Source organism: Cryptotermes secundus, unplaced genomic scaffold, assembly GCF_002891405.2.
Source record: "Cryptotermes secundus unplaced genomic scaffold, Csec_1.0 scaffold194, whole genome shotgun sequence".
In the NCBI taxonomy this organism is placed as follows: domain Eukaryota; kingdom Metazoa; phylum Arthropoda; class Insecta; order Blattodea; family Kalotermitidae; genus Cryptotermes; species Cryptotermes secundus.
This window is the reverse complement of record NW_019738957.1, coordinates 107,802-128,919: the sequence shown is the minus strand read 5'-3', so window position 1 is coordinate 128,919 and position 21,118 is coordinate 107,802. Positions and strand designations below refer to the sequence as shown.

The 21,118-nt window shown below is 40.6% G+C and overlaps 1 protein-coding gene across 1 annotated transcript; it reads right to left on the bottom strand.

Moving 5' to 3' along the window:
* Positions 1-5,294: 5,294 nt before the first annotated feature.
* On the bottom strand, positions 5,295-8,624 carry LOC111871371 (tubulin alpha-1 chain). The gene is made up of 3 exons (XM_023864442.1): positions 8,517-8,624; positions 7,525-7,747; positions 5,295-6,690 (listed from the first exon to the last, which is right to left on the bottom strand). The coding sequence occupies exons 1-3, from the start codon at positions 8,517-8,519 to the stop codon at positions 5,564-5,566; spliced, it is 1,353 nt and encodes a 450-aa protein (XP_023720210.1). The 5' UTR covers positions 8,520-8,624; the 3' UTR covers positions 5,295-5,563.
* Positions 8,625-21,118: the final 12,494 nt, after the last annotated feature.

Genomic DNA, 21,118 nt, shown 5'->3' with positions numbered 1-21,118 from the left:
AATACATAGCTGGAATCGATTGAAAACACCGGTCTTTCATTGGCTTATGGCTGGGCAATGCATTATCCTCTGCTGTTATATACTCGTAGGTTCGCTTCGACATCTTTTTCCAGAAGAGACCCGTTTCGTCACGATTAAAAACCTGTTGTGGCAGGTAACCCTCAGAATCTACGAGCTTCTTGAAGTCGCCGAAGAAGTTCTCTGCTGCCTTGTGTCGGAGCTTGCTGCTTCACCGTGCCTTACACCGCTGTGGATGCCGGTTCTTCTCTTACACTTCTCAAACCACCCACGGCTTCCATTAAATGCTTCTTCTTCGGCCGTTGATGATCCTGGCGTCTTCGTAACAAGGTCGGCAAAAATCACTTTCGCCCTCCCACAAATGATGTTCTCGTTAATGGTGTCGCCTTGCAATTGCTTTTCGTTTATCCATATTAAGAGCAACCTTTCAACATCGTCGAGAATATGTAACCGTCACGTAGATATTCTTGTCGCTCCCTTTGAAGCATATCTCCTTAATCTTGTCCTTGTTCTTGAGGATAGTGCAAATCGTTGATGTAGACTGATTGTATGTGCGTGCTAGATCAGCCACGCTCACACCTCATTCTCGCCTTTCAATGATTTTACGTTTCATTTCTACAGTTATTTTTATTCTCTTATGGCTGTCTTTTTGCTGCTTTTTCTTCGGTGGCATTTCTGCAAGGGTTATTAAATTTTGCACAAAAAAATCACAAATAACATGTCTGAATACAAGTTTGGAAAAATGTGTGATCACAAGCGACACTAAGAGCTAGCGGAACGAGTGCTAAACACAGACTGATGTAGCAAGCGCACAATCCGGGACTTCCCTTCTCGTCACTCGCTATGCGAAACTTTTTTTACAATTTGTTTTGCTCATTATGCGAATTACTTGGCATGAGAGGTGCTCGTTAAGCGAGGTTCCACTGTAATTCATTAACTTTTACAACAGGTGGATCATCTAATGACAGTTCCTTTGTTCTTATATGTCCTTTCATAGGTGCTGCTCTTGTATCTGTAGTTGTTTATAAAACATCTTCATATTATGTTTTCAGAGGAATCCTATTAACATGTAGTGTCCTGATTTAAGATTTAATCACTTCCCATTTATCCTTCATCTCATATAAAATTAAGATTCTTTAAACATGGGGAACTCCAGGCACCACCAATGGTTCAGCGTCCCTGTAAATCTAAGTTTCCCCTGCCAACAATCAACTTCACTACTCTGTCACTGTCAGTAAACAAAATCCTGCCTTATGAACACTTCCCTCTTTTGTCCTTGCAAGACAAGCAGAAGTATGAATGGTCTGGAGGAAAGTATATGAACTGAATGCTAAGCACTAACTACATAATTTATTGTGATTCAAATCTCATGACATTTGCCAGGGGCAAATAATAAATTACTGCAATACTGCCAGCATATGAGCACTTGAAGTACCAGGAGTCCAACAAAACAAACAGCAAAAACCAATAAAAACACAATATTTTCCCCCTTTTTCTATGTAAATACGCATAATTTGGAAGTGTGTGTCATAGTCTTTCGGATACCCTACGCTTTATTGAAATAAAGAAGCAGTTCCTTTTTCAAAGATCTCTCTCCAAGAAGAACATTTCTTATATTTAACACTTTTTCTACAACCCTTAATTTTTATGGAACAGGATAGTTTGTAAGTTTTCTAACAATCATATGCCTATCTTTTTAATAAAAAAATTATTTCCAATAGTTGCACACTTTCTTAATTTATGAGGTTCTGGGTTGAATATTACCCATAAGAAGATTCACTTCATTCTTAAAGGAATATTTTGGTCTTAAATTGAATCAGACACAGAATACAACGAAACCAGTTTCTTTGTACAAGTATGTACAAACTTGGTAAGCTCTTGTAATGCCTCACGCATTGCCCTTAACAAGTCACAGATTACCATCTTGATTTTTTCATTATTATTATTATGAAAAAATGATGAAGACTGTTTCTATGAGCCCTTTTCTGTCACAAAGGAAAAATGAGCATGTTTGCAAACAAATGGTGATATGTGATGTGTGCATGAAATTTAAAATAATTTGAGATGATCTTGATACAAAACAAATATATATATTTAAATGTGTATATACAGTGCGTACAATCAAGTGCGTGCCATGGCTGCAATTTGCCGTGCAGTCGTGGGGGGGAGTTGCATCCGTTCTGCGGTGGTATGACTCACGGCAAATTGCAGCCGCGGCGCGCACTTGATTGTACGCACTATATTTTGAAGGCTTCAAGTGCTGCATAAATGTATAGACTTGTAGCTTTGGTGCATTAAAAACTGGAACAGTAAACAAGGTATGGGGTGGGCTGCACCACAGCTCAAGCGGTTAGTCACTGGCTTCCCACCGCGGCAGCACGTGTTCGATCCCAGGTCTGGTCAAGTGGGATTTGTGGTGGACAAAGTGGCACTGGGACAGGTTTTCTCTGAGTACTTCGGTTTCACCTGCCAATCTTCATTCCTCACCTATCATCTGGGGCTAGTACAATAGGCCAGAAGTGGCCGCAGTGCAAGGGACTTAGGCCCACCCCACTAGCAATAAAAAAAAAGGTATGGGGTACAGACAAGTCTGGTAAGATTCCTTCTTTGTACTACAAAAAAACTTTTGATAACATTGAGGCATGGACTCGGTAAGCAAACATTACATTCCATCATGCTGCAAACATTAATCTACAGCCCATAATACATCTTATTCATCACACAGGTTTTAGATGCCAGGTCAACACTTCATAGCCACTCATGTCACCTCCCCAAACCAGTCTTTCACTACCATTGCACTATGTTTGAGATCAGTCTTACTGAATACATCAGGAGTCTGTTACTAATAAACCATTTAGCAAAAAAAATCCCTCACCTTGCATCATACAACTGGTCTTCATACTTGGCCATTGGTAACTGCCATTTTTTTTTTATTGGTCCATATTTTGAAACTAAAATTCAATATGTATTCAATGTAAATTTAGTTGCTGACTAATTTAAATACTGTTCTCTCTCAAAATCCTTAAAAGCATAAAATATTCCTGGGTATCCTGTGACATGCTGTGTGTATAACTTTCATTCTTCAGTATTTTAGAAACTATCTTATACATGTCTATACATTATATGCAATGTTACGTGAAGCTTCAAATCAAAATTGAAAAAAGGCCGCGCCATAGCTCAAGCGGTTAGTTGCTGGCTTCCCACCACAGCGGCCCGGGTTCGATCCCAGGTCTGATTAAGGGGGATTTGTGGTAGATAAAATGGTGCTGGGGCAGGTTTTCTCCGAGTACTTCGGTTTCCCTGCCAATCTTCATTCCACCAATTGCTCCACAGTCACCCTCACCTATTATCTGGGCCTGGTACAATAACCCAGAAGTGGCTGCAGTAAAAGGGACTTAGTCCCACCCCACTAGCAATAAAAAAAAATTGGAATAAAATGGATTAATAGCAAATTCTTACCATAAATTGAACAAAAGCTCTTAATGCAGTAATGCAGCAATACTTCGTTATCAGAAACCNAAAATAACTGATCCTGAAGAACAAGATTTTTACTCACTGATATATTGGGTTTTTGGACTTTATCCATCGTCCTGGTTTTTAAGATAACTAATAAAAACATGACGTTTCGGAAACTGGATCTGTTTCCGTCCTCAGGTGAAGGAAAAACCTATTCACTGTCCAGTGATTGAGGCTAGCTCTTTCTAACGGGCCCAACAGAATACGTTTTTCCTTCACCTGAGGACGGAAACAGATCCAGTTTCTGAAACGTGTTTTTATTAGTTATCTTAAAAACCAGGACGATGGATAAAGTCCAAAAACCCAATATATCAGTGAGTAAAAATCTTGTTCTTCAGGATGTTATTTTGGGTCTGTATGAGACCATACCTCTGTAACAGGTGCAATATGATTTTGAAGCTGCTGCATTCAGGTAGTCCCAAAATTTTGCCTGAAGGAAAATTATGACCCCATGATGATAGCTGCTTCCCATTACAGTGATTGAACCCAACATCTCTGAAATGAGTCTAAAACATTAGTGCCACACAACCGAGTAATATGGCATCCAAAAAAACAACGAAATTGTGGGTATGTCTACTTACACTGAAATAAGTTCCATAAGTTAATTTGAAGATTTTTCATTAAAACTCGCACAACATACCATGAGTACTCCTACCTACCTGTTCAACAGAAGAGAACCCAAATACTAGAACTAATGTTCTTACCACAGGTGACACATTTTTCCAAAATATCCTGGAGTAATTTTCACAAATGGGGTACCTGCTTAATTCAAGAGGAAATTAAGAGGAGATTCAACTCAAGTTATGCTTGCTACCATTCAGTGCAGATAATTTTGTCTTGTCTGCTGTCCAAAATCATAAAAATTAGAATGTACAAAACTATAATTTAGTCTGTGGTTCTGTATGGGTGTGAAACTTAGTCTCTGATATTAAGGGATGGACATAAGACTGAGGGCATTTCAGAACATGGTGTTAGGAGAATATTTCGACTGAAGAGAGATGAAGTGACAGGAGGCTGGAGAAAACTGCATAATCAAGTCAAGAATGATGTGGGCAGGGCATGTAGCACAAATGGGAGGAATCCATATACTCGTAGGATATTGGTGGGTAAGCCAGAAGGAAGGAGACCATTTAGAAGACCAAGGCCTAGGGGGGTGGACAATATTAAAATGAATCACACATAGGATAGGATGGTATGGGTTGGATTGATCTGCCTCAGGATAGGGACTACTAGAGGGCTCTTTTGAACACAGTAATAATCATTAGGGTTCCATAAAATGCTGGGAAATTCTTGAGTAGCTGCAGAATTGGCATCTCAACAGAGGCTCAGCTCCATTAATATAGACATCTATGTCCCCAAGATTATCACATACTGTGATCTTAAATCAGGTCAATTAAACTAGAACTTCTATTTGCTTCCTATCCCTACAGAATGTCAAAAACATGATTTCCCACTGTCCGATATCAAACACCTCACCACAGCAAAATTTTTTAACAATGACACAAGACCTTGAAGCAAATTTTCCCCAATAATATGACCATTTGAAACTCCTCACAAAAATATCATGTTCCAAGAAAATCCAGACATTTAAAATAAAAATTCACACAAACCCAACACTTCATTTTACACCTCCCACAGTGCTACACACATTCTGAATTTAACTTATTAAATGCTCCAAAATTTGTAGAACTACTTCTGCACTTCCTACACATGCCTTCAAATCTAATGGATGGGTGAAGGTAAAATAAACGATAACACAATTTCTGCCAGAAATTTATATTTTGCAAATGCTGAACATAGGAATGATCACTCTGAAATATTATAATTCCAAGAACATTGTATTATACTGAACTGGAGTAAACAAACATTATACTGAACAAATCCAGTAACTGAGAATTCTTCTTATTTCAGTCAATGTTGAAAAAATGAAAGAATAGTTACAAATTGAAAAATATACTCTAATGAGTACCATAACTTAATGAAATATTTAAGAATCACAATACTTCAGAGCACAAAACTAAATTGCCCTTTAATACTCCTCAGCACCTTCTCCTTCTCCTTCAACCGAATCCATTCCAACTTCTTCATAATCCTTCTCCAAGGCAGCAAGATCCTCACGAGCTTCTGAGAATTCACCTTCCTCCATACCCTCACCAACGTACCAGTGAACGAAGGCACGCTTAGCATACATGAGATCAAACTTATGGTCCAGGCGGGCCCATGCCTCGGCAATGGCTGTAGTATTCGACAACATGCACACAGCACGCTGTACCTTTGCCAGGTCACCTCCTGGGACCACTGTTGGAGGTTGGTAGTTGATGCCGACCTTGAACCCAGTTGGACACCAGTCTACAAACTGAATGGTGCGTTTGGTCTTAATTGTAGCAATTGCGGCATTAACATCCTTTGGCACAACATCTCCTCGGTATAGCATGCAGCAGGCCATGTACTTCCCATGCCTTGGATCACATTTCACCATCTGGTTGGCAGGCTCAAAGCAGGCATTTGTAATTTCTGCGACAGACAGCTGCTCATGGTATGCCTTCTCAGCTGAGATGACAGGTGCATAGGTGACCAGAGGGAAGTGGATACGTGGGTAGGGCACCAAGTTAGTCTGGAATTCAGTCAGGTCCACATTCAGTGCGCCATCAAACCGGAGAGAAGCTGTTATTGAGGATACAATTTGGCCAATCAGTCTGTTGAGGTTGGTGTAGGTGGGGCGTTCTATGTCCAAATTACGTCGGCAGATGTCATAAATGGCTTCATTATCAACCATGAAGGCGCAGTCAGAATGTTCCAGAGTGGTGTGGGTGGTTAGGATAGAATTGTAAGGCTCAACAACAGCAGTGGAAACCTGAGGGGCAGGATAAATTGCAAATTCCAGTTTGCTCTTCTTTCCATAGTCAACAGAGAGCCTTTCCATCAATAGAGATGTAAAACCAGAGCCAGTGCCTCCACCAAAGGAATGGAAGATCAAGAAGCCCTGAAGACCAGTGCACTGGTCAGCCAATTTTCGGATTCGGTCAAGAACCAAGTCCACAATTTCTTTGCCAATTGTATAGTGCCCCCTGGCATAGTTGTTCGCTGCATCCTCCTTTCCTGTGATCAGCTGTTCAGGATGAAACAGCTGTCGGTATGTTCCGGTGCGGACCTCATCTGTGGACAGATCAGTCTATGCTCAACTATCAATACATGCATGCAACCCGACACATAACTCGGATGTGTTAAGGCTGCTTCCTATCTTAACATAACTGCTGGTGAACGATTTTTCTGATGTATGATTCTATATGGATACTCTGCAGGTACAAGTTGATGTAACATGTCAGTTCACAATTCAGGCTACAATGTTCCAGAGTGTCTTTTCATCCAGCAACCTTCCAACTGGAAGTCACAAACTACCGAAACTACAAGTCATCCCAGTCACTTCATCCTAAGGCAGAATTTTAGCCTAATTCTACCTAGGTAAATTTAAGTTGTACCTATGCCTAAAATTAATTATGAACCATGCATAATGGAAGTGTTGCTCCACCATTACTGCCCTACATACTAGATGGTTAGTTAGATAATAGATTATACTTGGACAATCCAGCATTAACAGTAGTCTTACAAGCATATAATGCCAACGTCTTGATCTCAATGACCCCTTTACAATGGCCAACATACAAACCACCCCTAAGGCAGTGAGACACACTTCACTTCAATCGAAAAAAGTTTCATATTTCCTTTCATACCCTCTTTACACAGAACAGTCTTGTTATAAACAGCATGCTTCAACTGACAGAACTGATTGTTGTTTATAAGAGACATTATTCACTTTGTGCAATTACTACCCCTTCTCACTGTTACTCTACAGTACTCTTGCCTGCCTGCCTGCCTGCCTGCCTACTTACTTACTTATAATGTAATCAGCATTCTAATTCAAAATGCTATAATAGCTTAAGCTCTTGCATATAGCATACCATAGAAAATGCTTGATTTTAATACACATACCAACTACTGTAGGCTCCAAATCCACAAAAACTGCCCTTGGAACATGTTTTCCGGCACCAGTCTCACTGAAGAAAGTGTTAAAACTGTCATCACCACCTCCAAGAGTCTTATCAGATGGCATCTGACCATCAGGCTGAATGCCATGTTCAAGGCAGTACAACTCCCAGCAAGCATTGCCAATCTGCACTCCAGCTTGCCCAACATGGATCGAGATACATTCACGCTGAAAACATACAACATTCTGCATATCCTGTTGCAATACCAATGTCATATCACGAAATACTCAGCATCCACACTGTTGTTTGTGTTCATCTTACACCTATTGAAATTAACTACATAATGCAAGTCTTAATGCATTAAATTCAAATGCCAGGACTGACAAACCACACAAATGGTAACTCATTTCCCACTGTAGCAGCCTCTTTCAACTACTAATATTCTAAATTCCCAAGTGCTCTTCCCATTGTAGCAGACTTTCAGTGTGACTCTTTCATTTTTCCATTTAAACTGCGTCTTTTCAACTACTAATATTCCAAATTCCCAACTGCTTTTAAGGTGAAGTCATCACCTCAAGGAGACGACCTGCTTTCTGTTCCATTTACCGAAAACTAACTTAATACAAAATCTCATTAACAGCAAAGAAACTCATTTTCCACAGGACATAACTACAATAATTCGACAAATACAAAAAAAAAATGTGTGAATCCAGTTCCCTGTATTACCGACATGTGGCAAATGCCACGTCAAACTGCGTCCACAAACTTCGGTTTATTTCAGTAATATTACAAACACGATAACTACAGATTTTCTTTATCACAAACATGATTAATCTTTCAATTCCGCAACTTGTGAAAACTCTTTTACCATTTCCAGCAATTAAGCATTCCGTACTTTCATGATATGCAAAACGCCTGAAAATTTACGGGAACAAAACGTAAAATAATTCCTCGTTATACTAATGTGTTTAATAACTGTCCAACCATAATACTCACCATTTTGGCAGAAAAATATCTTAGTACACAAAAAGTCTCAACACTCCGTTCGCAAGAAGCAAGCAACGACGCTTCCTCAAACAGACAATGGCACCGTCTGGCGCAAATCTCATCTATATATTTTATGTGACGTCACATTGTGTAGCTTTCTTATTGGCTCTCCTCCCGTGGTATGATGTCACATGGGTGCGGTTGACACGTCGGGCAGTCTCATTGGCGAATTTAAACATAATTAATTTGTATAGGCACTTGGATTAAAGGAGATTAAAGGATATTATATATATTAACGTATAATTTGGTTATTGAAAAATGAAATTTTAAATTTAACTTCTTTTCAATTATCTCTTGTATTCAAAGCGGTCAACGACTTTACAGCGTTGCCTTAGATCTTTCACTTCGCTTGGTGGGGCAAGGAGAGAAAGAGAGGTACAACTAGCCGACCTGATCGTTTATGGCTTGAAGTGAGTGAAACACTAACTATGGATATAATGCAACGAGGCATTTTGCCTGATGACTACATTGGAAATGTACACCCAAATAACAGAGAAGCATATCCAGTGTGAGATTCGGTTACCAAATTTGTCCTTCGTGCTGGAAGATGGTATAGTGAATAAGCACACATTTGTTTTCGTCGTATATCATTTAAAATTCATACCGAAAAACGATACATTCATTCATCAGTAATCTGTCAGAGGACAAGTCCACAGTCTCTTCCAAAACAGTTCCTCCACTTAATGCGATCTTCTGTTTTTGGAAAGAGACTATCCAGGAAAAGTGATAATGTGGTAGTTTTTCCATTTGCTTTCCACATCGCAGTACAACAGCCGTTCAAACCACTCTGGTCACGCCTGTTGCTATACGAACTTGAACCATCTCGAGCATCAAAACAGTGTAAATGTACGTATATCTCTAAGAGGTCTATGTTTTATGCTGTTTCCAATCTTGTTTCATTATTCATAACCGCGCATACGTCTCTTTCATCATGACTCGGACACTATGCAGTTGAGAAACAGCCGTTCAATAAACTGACAACAAAACAAACATTTCATATGAATTTAATTCAAGGTACACACACAAAAAAAGATCCCCCTGTTACTCCAGTAGGCCTACCAGAACTAATTAACTCCATGGTGCACAGAACACCTTGAGAAACTGAAGGATGTGTAGTTGCGCCTAATTGCTCTGTTCATATATCGGACGAAATTTGTGAATCTGGCTAGGTCTATTCCAGAATTTTTGCACTGTATCAAAATTACCGCCATCTTTAAGTCGATTATCTAGATCAGGCATGTCCCACTTCAAACAGGCTGTGATCGACTTTTTAGTGTCAAAACTGCCAGTGATCTGCCACCCCCTCCTATGGCCGTACCTCGCTTTAAGCAAAAATATTGGTAAAAATAACATGACACATGATGTTTGTTGTAAAAGCAACATATATTGAATGGCCGCGCCATAGCTCAAGCAGTTAGTCGCTGGCTTCCCACCGCGGCGGCCCGTGTTCCATCCCGGTCTGGTCAAGTGGGATTTGTGGTCGACAAAGTGGCGCTGGGGCAGGTTTTCTCCGAGTACGTCGGTTTCCCCTGCCAATCTTCATTCCACCAATTGCTCCACAATCACCCTTACCTATCAACTTGGGCTGGTACAATAGGTCAGAAGTGGCCGCAGTACAAGGGACTTAGTCCCACCCCACTAGCAATAATAAAAAACATACATTGAAAGTACAGACTACTTTAACACGTATTTTCCCTTCAAAATCTGAATGTAATCATATTATATGTTTTTCACGGATAAATTCCTTATAGGCCTATGAGATCGACCAACAATCGTACCGCGATCGACGCGTTGGACATGCCTGGTCTAGATAATATGGGACCCTCAACGTCTCACAACCCCATGGGCCTTCAAGGCCTGTTACAGGGAGAGCTTTACTTTACTTTTACTTTATCACAATGTCTAGGGGGTGGCATTGGAGAAGCTCTCTGTCGGAACGCTATGGACTTTAGTTTCATGAGACACTTCAGTCGTTATGATTTCTATTGATAATGAAGTAATAACATTCATGAACTGTAACATCTAGTAGTTGGAAACTTTATGTATTGAATAAAATAAATCTCATATATTTCAGACCTATATGGCCATCATCGGATTCTTACGTGTTTAGGAAAAGAAACTAATGCTAGAAATTATTGCATACCAAACACTCTACACTTATGTATGTAATGGTTAGAATTGGCCGATCTAAAAGAAACTTTAAGTGAATCGCCAGTCTTTCGTATAGTTTTCCAGCTTCAAATTCAATGAAAATCCGACCAGCGGTGCACATGCTCTTTCATGTGTATAGATGGACGGACTGGGCGAACTTAACATTGGCCTCGTAGGGATGCGAATATGCCCAATAATTAGACTTCTGAGAACACAATGCTGCTTATGTGTGTTTGTGTGTCCCTTTCAATTACTGAATCACCGAACAATTTAGCACAGGTTTTGTATCTGGGAGGTTCTCGATTCGAATCTCGTCCATGAGACCGGCTATCCTACTGAGGTATTTCATGCTTTCCCTCAGTTTCTCTAAGCAGATTCTGATATCGTACCTCGGTTCGTCCATAACTGCCTCTTCTCAGTATACAGTGTAGGGCAATAACGTTTACTACCTGAATATGGTACAGCGCCATTTACAAAATCCAGCGTGACCTTGATATTTGTGAAGCGCCTCCGTGCACAAAAACTTCGTCTCCCTCATCAAACGTGCTCTTCGATAGAATGGACTTTTGTTGGGAAAGTTTTTGATAACATCAAAACAAGTAATATTTTTCAGGTGGCAGTTTATTGGCTCCTCTGTACAGCTTCGATACTGTACGCCTCGTAGAATAAAACTTCTCAAATGTTTTACAGATTTTCACGAAATGTGCCATGAACATTAGCTATTCAAAGTCACCCCAACGTCGAACTTCTTTTTTATTCCCAGCTATAGAATATGGCAACACGGCGCGAACGTGTGAGGTGGAGTAGAGAGCAACCCTCTTTCTTTTCTTCATGGATACTTCCAGAACACAAGTCCAGAACGTTAGCAGTACACGAACCTGCTCAGTAAGGAAGTAAAAAGCTAAAATGTGAACTTCGAGATTCGTGTACTTTTGTATATGTCTGCCATATTGCAATGCGTTAAATCCCAAAAGACAATAATTTTCAAACGTGGAATAATTAAATTTAGTTATAACGAAATGCGCGATCACAGTGCCCCCGCGGTCTAAGGTATGAACTGTCATCGCCCGCTCAAACACTAGGATCGTGGGTTCGAATCCCACCTGAGGCATGGATGTCTCTGTGCATTTATTCTGTGTTTGTGATGTTCTGTGTGCAGGCCTCGGCCTCGCGACGGGCTGATACATCGTCCAAGGAGTCCTACAGACTGAGAATGGGATTAGGAAAGTGAAAAAAGCGGCCAAGGCCCAACAAACGGCTGTAGATGGATGCATGAATGGATGGATGGACGGATGGATGGTTGGACGGATGGATGATTGGACGGATGGACGGACGGATGAATGGATGGACGGATGGATGGTTGGAANATGTTCTGTGTGCAGGCCTCGGCCTCGCGACGGGCTGATACATCGTCCAAGGAGTCCTACAGACTGAGAATGGGATTAGGAAAGTGAAAAAAGCGGCCAAGGCCCAACAAACGGCTGTAGATGGATGCATGGATGGATGGATGGACGGACGAACGGACGGATGGATAGATGGAGAGATGAATGGATGGACGGATGGATGGTTGGACGGAAGGATGGATGGATGGACGGAAGGATGGATGGATGGACGCATGGATGGATGGACGGATGGATGGATGGATGTTTGGACGGATGGATGTTTGGACGGATGGATGGTTGGACGGATGGATGGATGGACGGATGGAAGGTTGGACGGATGGACGGATGGATGGATGAATGGATGGACGGATGGATGGTTGGACGGATGGATGGATGGATGGATGGACGGATGGATGGTTGGACGGATGGATGGATGGATGGATGGATGGATGGACGGATGGATGGTTGGACGGATGGATGGATGGACGGATTGATGGTTGGACGGATGGATGGTTGGGAGGATGGATGGATGGATGGATGGACGGACGGACGGATGGATGGATGGATGGATAGAATGTGAGTTACGAAACTTGAAGCTATGTCGGCTACAGTTTCTTCTCCATGTCAAAGAGAAACGAAAGGAAATCGGAAAGGCAGAAAAATAAAAATTAACGAAGAAGGCATGCTGAAACTTTTGATCAACAAAGCATAGCCTACTAATGAAATAGCTAACAATGGTCTTAACACATAACGAAAGTTATATATTTTAAATTGCAGTAAATTAATAATTTCTTTTCATCAGTAATTATTATGATTTTAAAACGAGGGATTATGAGCTGGTTGAGGCATGCATGGAAGAGATGAAAAATGCATACAAAATGTTGGTCGGAAAATCTGACCTAGGCGTAGATGGGGTGATAATATTATAATGGATCTTAAAGAAATGGTGTGGGAAGATGTAGACTACATTCATCTGGCTTATGACTGGAACCAGTGGTGGTCTCTTCAGAGCACGATGGTGAACTTTCAGATTACATAAAGGGGGTGGATTTCTTGAATAATTGAGAGATTATTGGCTCCTCAAAAATGACTCTTTTTAATGGAGTTGTTTTTATTAAATTAGTAATAATAAAATTAAGACCTAAACATCCATCTGCCGGGGTTCGATTGGGACTTTCTCTCCAGTACACCCACTGAGTGTAACTGATAACTTCATGGGGTTAAGTAGAAGTTCTCGTCATCGGTGTCGCATAGGAAGGGCGTCTAACTTGGCGAAGGACTTCTTAACGCTTGTAGAAGAAAAAAAAAAGAAACAGTAAATCAGAATACAGAATTTCGCACAGTCACACCCAAGGTAAATCACGAAACCGCCAGTGGATATCTTGCGTATCTAAGGCGTCTGCATGCAGAAGGCGACCGTCCGTTTTGGTTTTCCAAGTCTGCACTAATTATAGAACACTCTTGTCGCATGTAACTTCCTGCTGGGAGAGTTTCAAAGATCCAGCTGTCTGCTGCGAGTGAAAATGATCAAAACATGAACAAGGCCGGAACTGTGGAGTGGCCCTGATACTATGGGCTGTCATAATCATTGCCCCTCGTGGAGGCGGGTTAGAATATTTATACCGCAGCCCTGCAAGTCATAGAAGGCGACGAAAAGGGAATATGATGCCTGGGGGTATAAGTGGGCAACTCTATCATTGGGAGACATAAATGCAGGGACCTGGTCCTCCAGGTTCGGGGTTGGACACAGGACTGACAACCTTTCTCCGTAAATAAAAAAAAATGTTGCAAAATCCAAAGAAGAGAAAACCGGATACAAATCTGGCAGAATCTTCTAAGGAAGGCTGTGGCTCAAAAAGGGCTGTTTTGCGAATGATGATGATAATGATGTAGAGGAAACGTTACTGCCTAATTCAAAGAAGTCGATACACAGAATTGAATCATTACGTCTCTTTGCATGGCGAAATTCGAACAGAATAACTCCGAAATACAAGTTCTTGAGTAGTCTACAGAGGAATTACGGCAACAACATTTGCATATTTTTCGAAGATCTGTTACCACACATGTACTGGCTGGCGTCTGTGTCAGGCCTTTTTGTTATTAATGATTGTAGGAACTTGCATGGTATGAGTCGTGGGGGGGGGCTCTCTGATGGCAACGTCTCTACCAGTTTTAGTGTAAATTAGTCGGTTCAAAAGTAGGAAGGCTGCATATAGGCAGCATAGCCATTTTGTTTCCTCAAGGAAATAAAGGTAATAAATGAATTATTCCATTTTGAATGCGAGTACGTATTTCCTTCAAGTTTTCTGTCTTTCGTGCTTGTTTAAACGAAGTCTTTAACAAACATACGCGTTTTATATTCAGCCTTGATCACATTAGGCCGACAAAATACCTAAGCACTTTAGATGCGGAGAATTATGGCTTTCCGTCATGCTGTATCCTTATGTATGGATGACATCAGTGTACTTCCATTTACATAGACTCGATGAGTCATTCATATCGACTTTGTACCGCACTGTTCCTCTTCCATACAGAGCGGGTAGTCTCTTGGCTAGCGAACCTACTTCACAAGAAAAGAAAGGGCATGTAAATTTCTATTTCCGGTTATATAAACTGGTGTAGTCCGTTGAAATTCCGCCGACGTGTCGATGGAACATATCCCCTCCATCATAAGGGCCGAAGAATAAGCCAAGCAAGAAATCAGCATGAACAGACAGCAAGTAGAGACTGCCACCTGAGGAGCAACATTTCGCTTCCATCGACAGGGTTGAAGAATAAGCTTTCGTGTTTGGCTTCTTCTTAGACCTTGAAGATGGAGGAGACATGCACGTACGAAACTTTGGTTGCCTTTCAACAGACTATACGACATTATTTTCCAGAAGATAGAAAGTAGGTGAAGATATCCCTGTAACAGGTTGTGAAGGCCCATAGGGTTGTGAGACGTCGAGACTCCCACATTTTCTCTAGACAGTCGGCTCACAGATGGCGGTAAGTTGGTGGCCTTACGTGCCGGCCGTCCTTTACCCCCCAGGAAGATTCCTGGTACTCATTTCTGTTAGAGGCTGAGTCGACCCCAGGGCCATAATATGACTGGAAGTTTAAGGTCTTTCATTCTGGTCCGTCACACTAACAAATTAACAATCAAGTTCCTTCCGTCAAATGTGACACTTTTTTAAGTTTTCCCCCTCGTCACCACCTGCCTTACATGTTTCGGCTCACCACGGAGCCATCATCAGAGGCATTTATAGTAGAAAAAGAAATCACCAACACACAAAACTTCACTTTGTCAAAGATAGCCACGTTCCAGTTGGTTAAAATAATTACAAATAGTTAAAATTACCCAGATTGTCGGTTCACTAAAAGTTTTCCACACACCACAGTAGCTTCTTATTTGATTCGTCGTTAATTCTATAAAATTATGTTTCGTTATTTGAAGTGAGAATTCTTAAAATCCCTAGAATTCTTTCCCGCTTGGCCCAATCTTTTTGCTTGGGATGTTGTTGACGTGTGTTGTCTGTCGGTAGTTGATGCATCAACAAGCATCACAACACACAGACAAGCAACATCAACTACCGACAGACAACACACGTCAACAACATCCCAAGCAAAAAGATTGGGCCAAGCGGGAAAGAATTCTAGGGATTTTAAGAATTCTCACTTCAAATAACGAAACATAATTTTATAGAATTAACGACGAATCAAATAAGAAGCTACTGTGGTGTGTGGAAAACTTTTAGTGAACCGACAATCTGGGTAATTTTAACTATTTGTAATTATTTTAACCAACTGGAACGTGGCTATCTTTGACAAAGTGAAGTTTTGTGTGTTGGTGATTTCTTTTTCTACTATAAATGCCTCTGATGATGGCTCCGTGGTGAGCCGAAACATGTAAGGCAGGTGGTGACGAGGGGGAAAACTTAAAAAAGTGTCACATTTGACGGAAGGAACTTGATTGTTAATGACTGGAAGGATTAGGTAAATTGAAAAAAAAAAATCCATCTTATTGAGACTCGAACCCGCAACCTTCCGACTTGTAGCATAGTGCCTCAACCAACTACGCTACCGCGTCCTCCCTCCCAGAACATAGAACCCTTCATAATCACTGCTGTGAGGGCCTCAGAACTTACAAAATAGACCTTCTATATTCATTTATTAATTCCACGAGGCATTTTATTTCTTTTATTTGTGTTGTATCTCCACAGTTTATGTCGTGCTGAAGTGCCTTTATAAACCTGCCACAAATAAGCTTAGTAAACTGCAAAGAACGCCGTTGTGAAGTATGTGTGCTACAATACAATCCCTGGTTTTCCAGTTTTATTGTGCAGTTTGGTTCGGAGCGTTTTCTAAAATATCTTTACGAATCAGCCTGTGCCACGCGTGCCATAGGTTGCCACCCTTCATCTATGGACTTATCAACCTTTCGTTAAAGCATTCGTTCTTGTATTATTTAACGACTCTGTTTAAATTACAAGTGTCTATAGCGTCGAATGTTACGAAAAAAAAAATGACAAGCAATGACTGGTAGGTAAGAATTGGGAACAGGGCGGTCATGATCCATTTAGAAGTGTCACGACATGCGCTTAGAGAAACTAAGTAAAACCACGAAAAGGCTCGGGATAATAGATGTCTGTCGACAATGAAGTCGATACCGCCATCTTCTAGCAAAGACGACTTATCCGTTGTAAACAGGAAAAAATGAGTGGAATATTTAAAGCAGTTATTCTTTGACGAAAAACAATGGGGTTCAGGGGTTAAAAATCAAGAATAATTCACTTCCGTCTTGCAACGGATCTGACATATCTAACCGGAAGTGCATTCTTCAGCCCAGCGCAAGGAAGCAAGGAAGATAGTCTGACTAGGAAGATCGTAATTCAGTAACCAAAAGACGGGTCAAATGACATTCAATGGAACTTCACACTGTGATTAAAACAAATCGCCTAGTAAAATGGACATAATACGAGTATTTAAGCAAGCATTTTGAACTCACACAAAATCATTTTTGAAAGTAATTTCTTCCGTAATCTTCATATTATGTTTCAAATTTTAGTTCACACAATAAAAACAAGTTTTATAATGTTAAAATAAAGTTAAAACGACTACATAATGCTTAAAAAGTCGTATTTTAGTTACATGTTCTCGACAACTGTTACAAGTATTATAGTGTGTGCTGTAAAACTCCGCAATAAGAAATTCAGCGATGCAAGATGTGAAGAAACGAAACACAACTGCAGTTTTTACTGAATGGCAATTTGCAGCATGCAAACTACAGTGTTAGCATTCATGGTATGAAATAATACTGCATCGCGTCAACTAATGTACACAGGAAACTGGAAATTTTAATTTCACTAGCAAACGTGTACGCTTCCTAATCTAAGATTTCTTGTAAAATATAAAAAAGGGATATATGTGTGTCCTAATAATACTTGTGGGGGGACTGGTTATAAAAGAGGGACTGCCCGAGCAAAGCGGGACTGTCCCAGCCAAAACTGGAAGTATGTACTCCAAAGACGCATGCCAGTCAATAGCACAGAGAGAGAAACAGTCGAGGTTACCACACCCACTCCGTATTCACGAGGCCACGGCTTGCGATGAACGCCGGTAGAACGTGTATCCGTGTATCCTGACACATGCTTTCGCATTACTTCCTCTAAAGTATTTCAGTATACTTTAAAATAGACCTTGGTTGCCTGTATCCACGTCTGACATTATCACATCCCGCACACTGTTTCTCGCTCGATGTTACGTAACCCAACATTTGAGACAATGTTGTAAAGTAAACCGAGACACCCAAACGGGCCCCAAGGGGTTTGAATATAATTAATGGGTCGTAAACTTCATTTAACAAAATACACTCGATATATATTTTTTGCTTAGAATGAACGATACTATGATCTCCCGGAATACTGGTCGTTCCTCCTGGGACATTGTGCATGAAAGTACACGATAAAAAGTACGTTCCAAGGATCATGTATGGGATCGCACAGCCTGTTGGGACCTCGAATTTGCGACCCCTTCCGCCTTTCAGCTTATCTATTTTCATACAATTCAAAGCTATGAGCTATGAAGCATATATACGCGTAGTAAGCAAGGTTACTCAGCTCACGAGACGCATTTTTGTCCGTCTGCAAGTGCCACTATGCGTTGTCATTTCTGCCACAAAGCCAGGACACGAAAAATAAAGCTTATGAAATCACTGTTAATTGTGTTTGCCTGGTTGCTCCTACCTTTTCCCCTCTCTTTTCACCTTTTTTTCTTAGCAAGACGTCTGTTCGGAATATGCTTCAGCTCTACATATGTTGCCTTTCTCATGCTGTGCCAGTTGGCAGTTCACTTTCTCATTTCTATACATGGAAAGTTGCTCTTTCCTTGGGAATTTTGTTCTTTCCATGTGGAGAAGTGGGTCACGAAGAACGCCAGCTTGTCGTATTGTGCTGAAACTGGCCGACCATAAGCTATATCAATAACCGAAATAAGAACAGCGCTAGTTCAGGTCTGTAATAATTTCCTCGCATTGACTATTAAACCCTTAGGTCGCTGTAATATTGAAGCTGTTCTACACACCTACAATAAGATGAATTTTACGTATTTGATAACTGAAGAATTGTTTTGAAATTTGGTTATATTCATTATGCTAGCTATTTAAGGTTAAAACAAATTTGTCCCTGTGCTTAACTAATTAAGCACTAGGCCATAAAGGCGTATTGGGTAGTGGACGTATAGAGCCACATTTTCTTGACCTCATTAATAGTTGGAGGTAAATGGTCAGCTTCAGGCCCCGGCGGAAGTCAATGTTCATAGAAATTACTTTGGAAACCGTTCTACTTAAAAAAATACAAAACTGCGCAATATTTTTCTTATGTAGAGAGAGGATATTCAAATGTTAATGAAAACAAATAATTTATTTGTAATGAAGGTTCAAATTATTATGAAATGTGAGGCTTAGTTGTCGAAAAATAATAGCTGCAGTTTGTAACTTAGCTTCAAAGTAGGGAACTGCCACAATAATAGAACTTTCGCAGAAAAATGTCCTCTTCCAAACACTCCGAATACTGAACTGAAGAACACCTGAAATTTTCTGAAAAGTTGACGGTAGAACTCATGAGGGGAGTGGGAGATATTTAGGAAAATAAAGGATCATCTTTGTAGTTAACCATTTCCTTAGGGCTTTACCTACTCTGAGAAGGCGAGTACCTGTTTACCAATACTTGGAATTCCCAGATCTAGGTACAATAGATTCTGTCCCTTTTAAGTAAGGCACACAAAAAAAGGATATTGAGTTATTGTGTTATTATATGTACTGACCATTTGGTATTTTTTTCTTTTTATATTGTTAATAATTTTATTTCAGAACCGAAGTTTTCTTGGCCCACTTAATATTCTCCATGGCCTTCCATTTTTCAGACTTCTGCCCCTGGACCCTCCTGAAATAAGGCATTGACCCCTGGGGGCCCATATGGCTGCCGTTGAGAGCGACTGGTCTAGGATGTTGATATGAATTCTGTCGGTCCGAGAGTTCAGAAATGCATTAACATGCTGCGTCACAAAGATTTTGGTATGAATGTACTCGAGTAGACATCTGCAGAACGTTCACCGCAGGAGGATCGATACTGCCCGGGTCTAAAACTGTTGTGCTACACATGTTCCTCTGGGGGAGGGGACAACTGACAGTATAGGGAACCCCGTCGGTAGGAAAACAATTTCAAATTTTGAAAGATGGATAACGTTTCAGAATCCGTAATACTCGTACAATATCTTTTATTCAGGCTATTTATCATTTCTATGCCAATTATTTTGTTTAATTGTCTCTGTTGTTTCTACTTATACAGTCCAATAAAAACTTTAATTTCGTTATATATTTCTTTGAACAGCTTCATACAGCCTTGTATGTAATTAATTATAAGAAATTACTTACAGTACCTTAGGAGCCGGGATAGCATAGTCGGACGACCGAGGGCTCGGAGTTCGAGTCCCTGTAGGGTCAAGAATTTTCACTTCTCCAATCGTTCAGACCGGCTCTGGGGTCCACCCAACCTCCTATACAATCGGTACAGGGCGTAAAACGGCCGGGGCGTGACGCTGACAACTCACCTCCAACTAGTGTAGAGGTCAAGAAAATGTGGATCTATACATCCACTCCCCTATAGGCCTTCATGGTGTAGTGCTTAATTAGTTCAGCACAAGGACAACTTTACCTTACCTTACAGTACCTTAAATACTTATACGTGTAAGTACTTATACGTAAGTACCGTAACATGACGCTCAAATTCATATCATATTTCTTCAATTTCGTTGTCTGAAAACTGCTTAACTGTCTTGAGACAGATTTTCTTTCGAATAATACTATATTTTTACATTTAACGTCGTCCGGTAGAAGTTCACTGACGTTTCGGAACAAAGCAGATTAACTTCTACCGGACTACGCAGAGTTACTTCCAGCACTGTGCATAAGTCGCCGCTCGGAGAACCTCAAATCCATCATATAATCATTTTGACTGAAACAATCACACAGATTTGGGCAGAAGGCGATTCATCCCGTGTGCAGCACGGTAAGAATTGTTGGTGTCTGATGATATATGGTTTGTTTGAAAATTACATGTACATGTCAATACTCTATCAAGTACGTAGCCATTCAGATACAGTAACAAGCCACCTGCTTTTCAGGTTATTCAATGGCGCAGCTAAAAACTTCTGTAAATTGGAGGTTCAAGTTTCTTCAGTGTCCTTCGAGGAAGACTGTTTCATCTCTACTCATTAATTGACGAAAGAAGAAACTGTAAATTAAAATAATTATGGAATTAAAGTTTGTAATAATGTGAACAGTTGCACACGCGGTAGAGTAGCTGGTTGAGGCACTATGCTACAAGCCGGGAGGTCGCGGGTTCGATTCCCGATGGGATCATTGGATTTTTCTTTTCAATTTATCTAATCCTTCCATCCGCACTATGCCCCTGGGATCGACTAGGCCTCTAACAGAAATGAGCACTAAGAATCTTCCTGGGGGTACCTGTGCGCCGATTC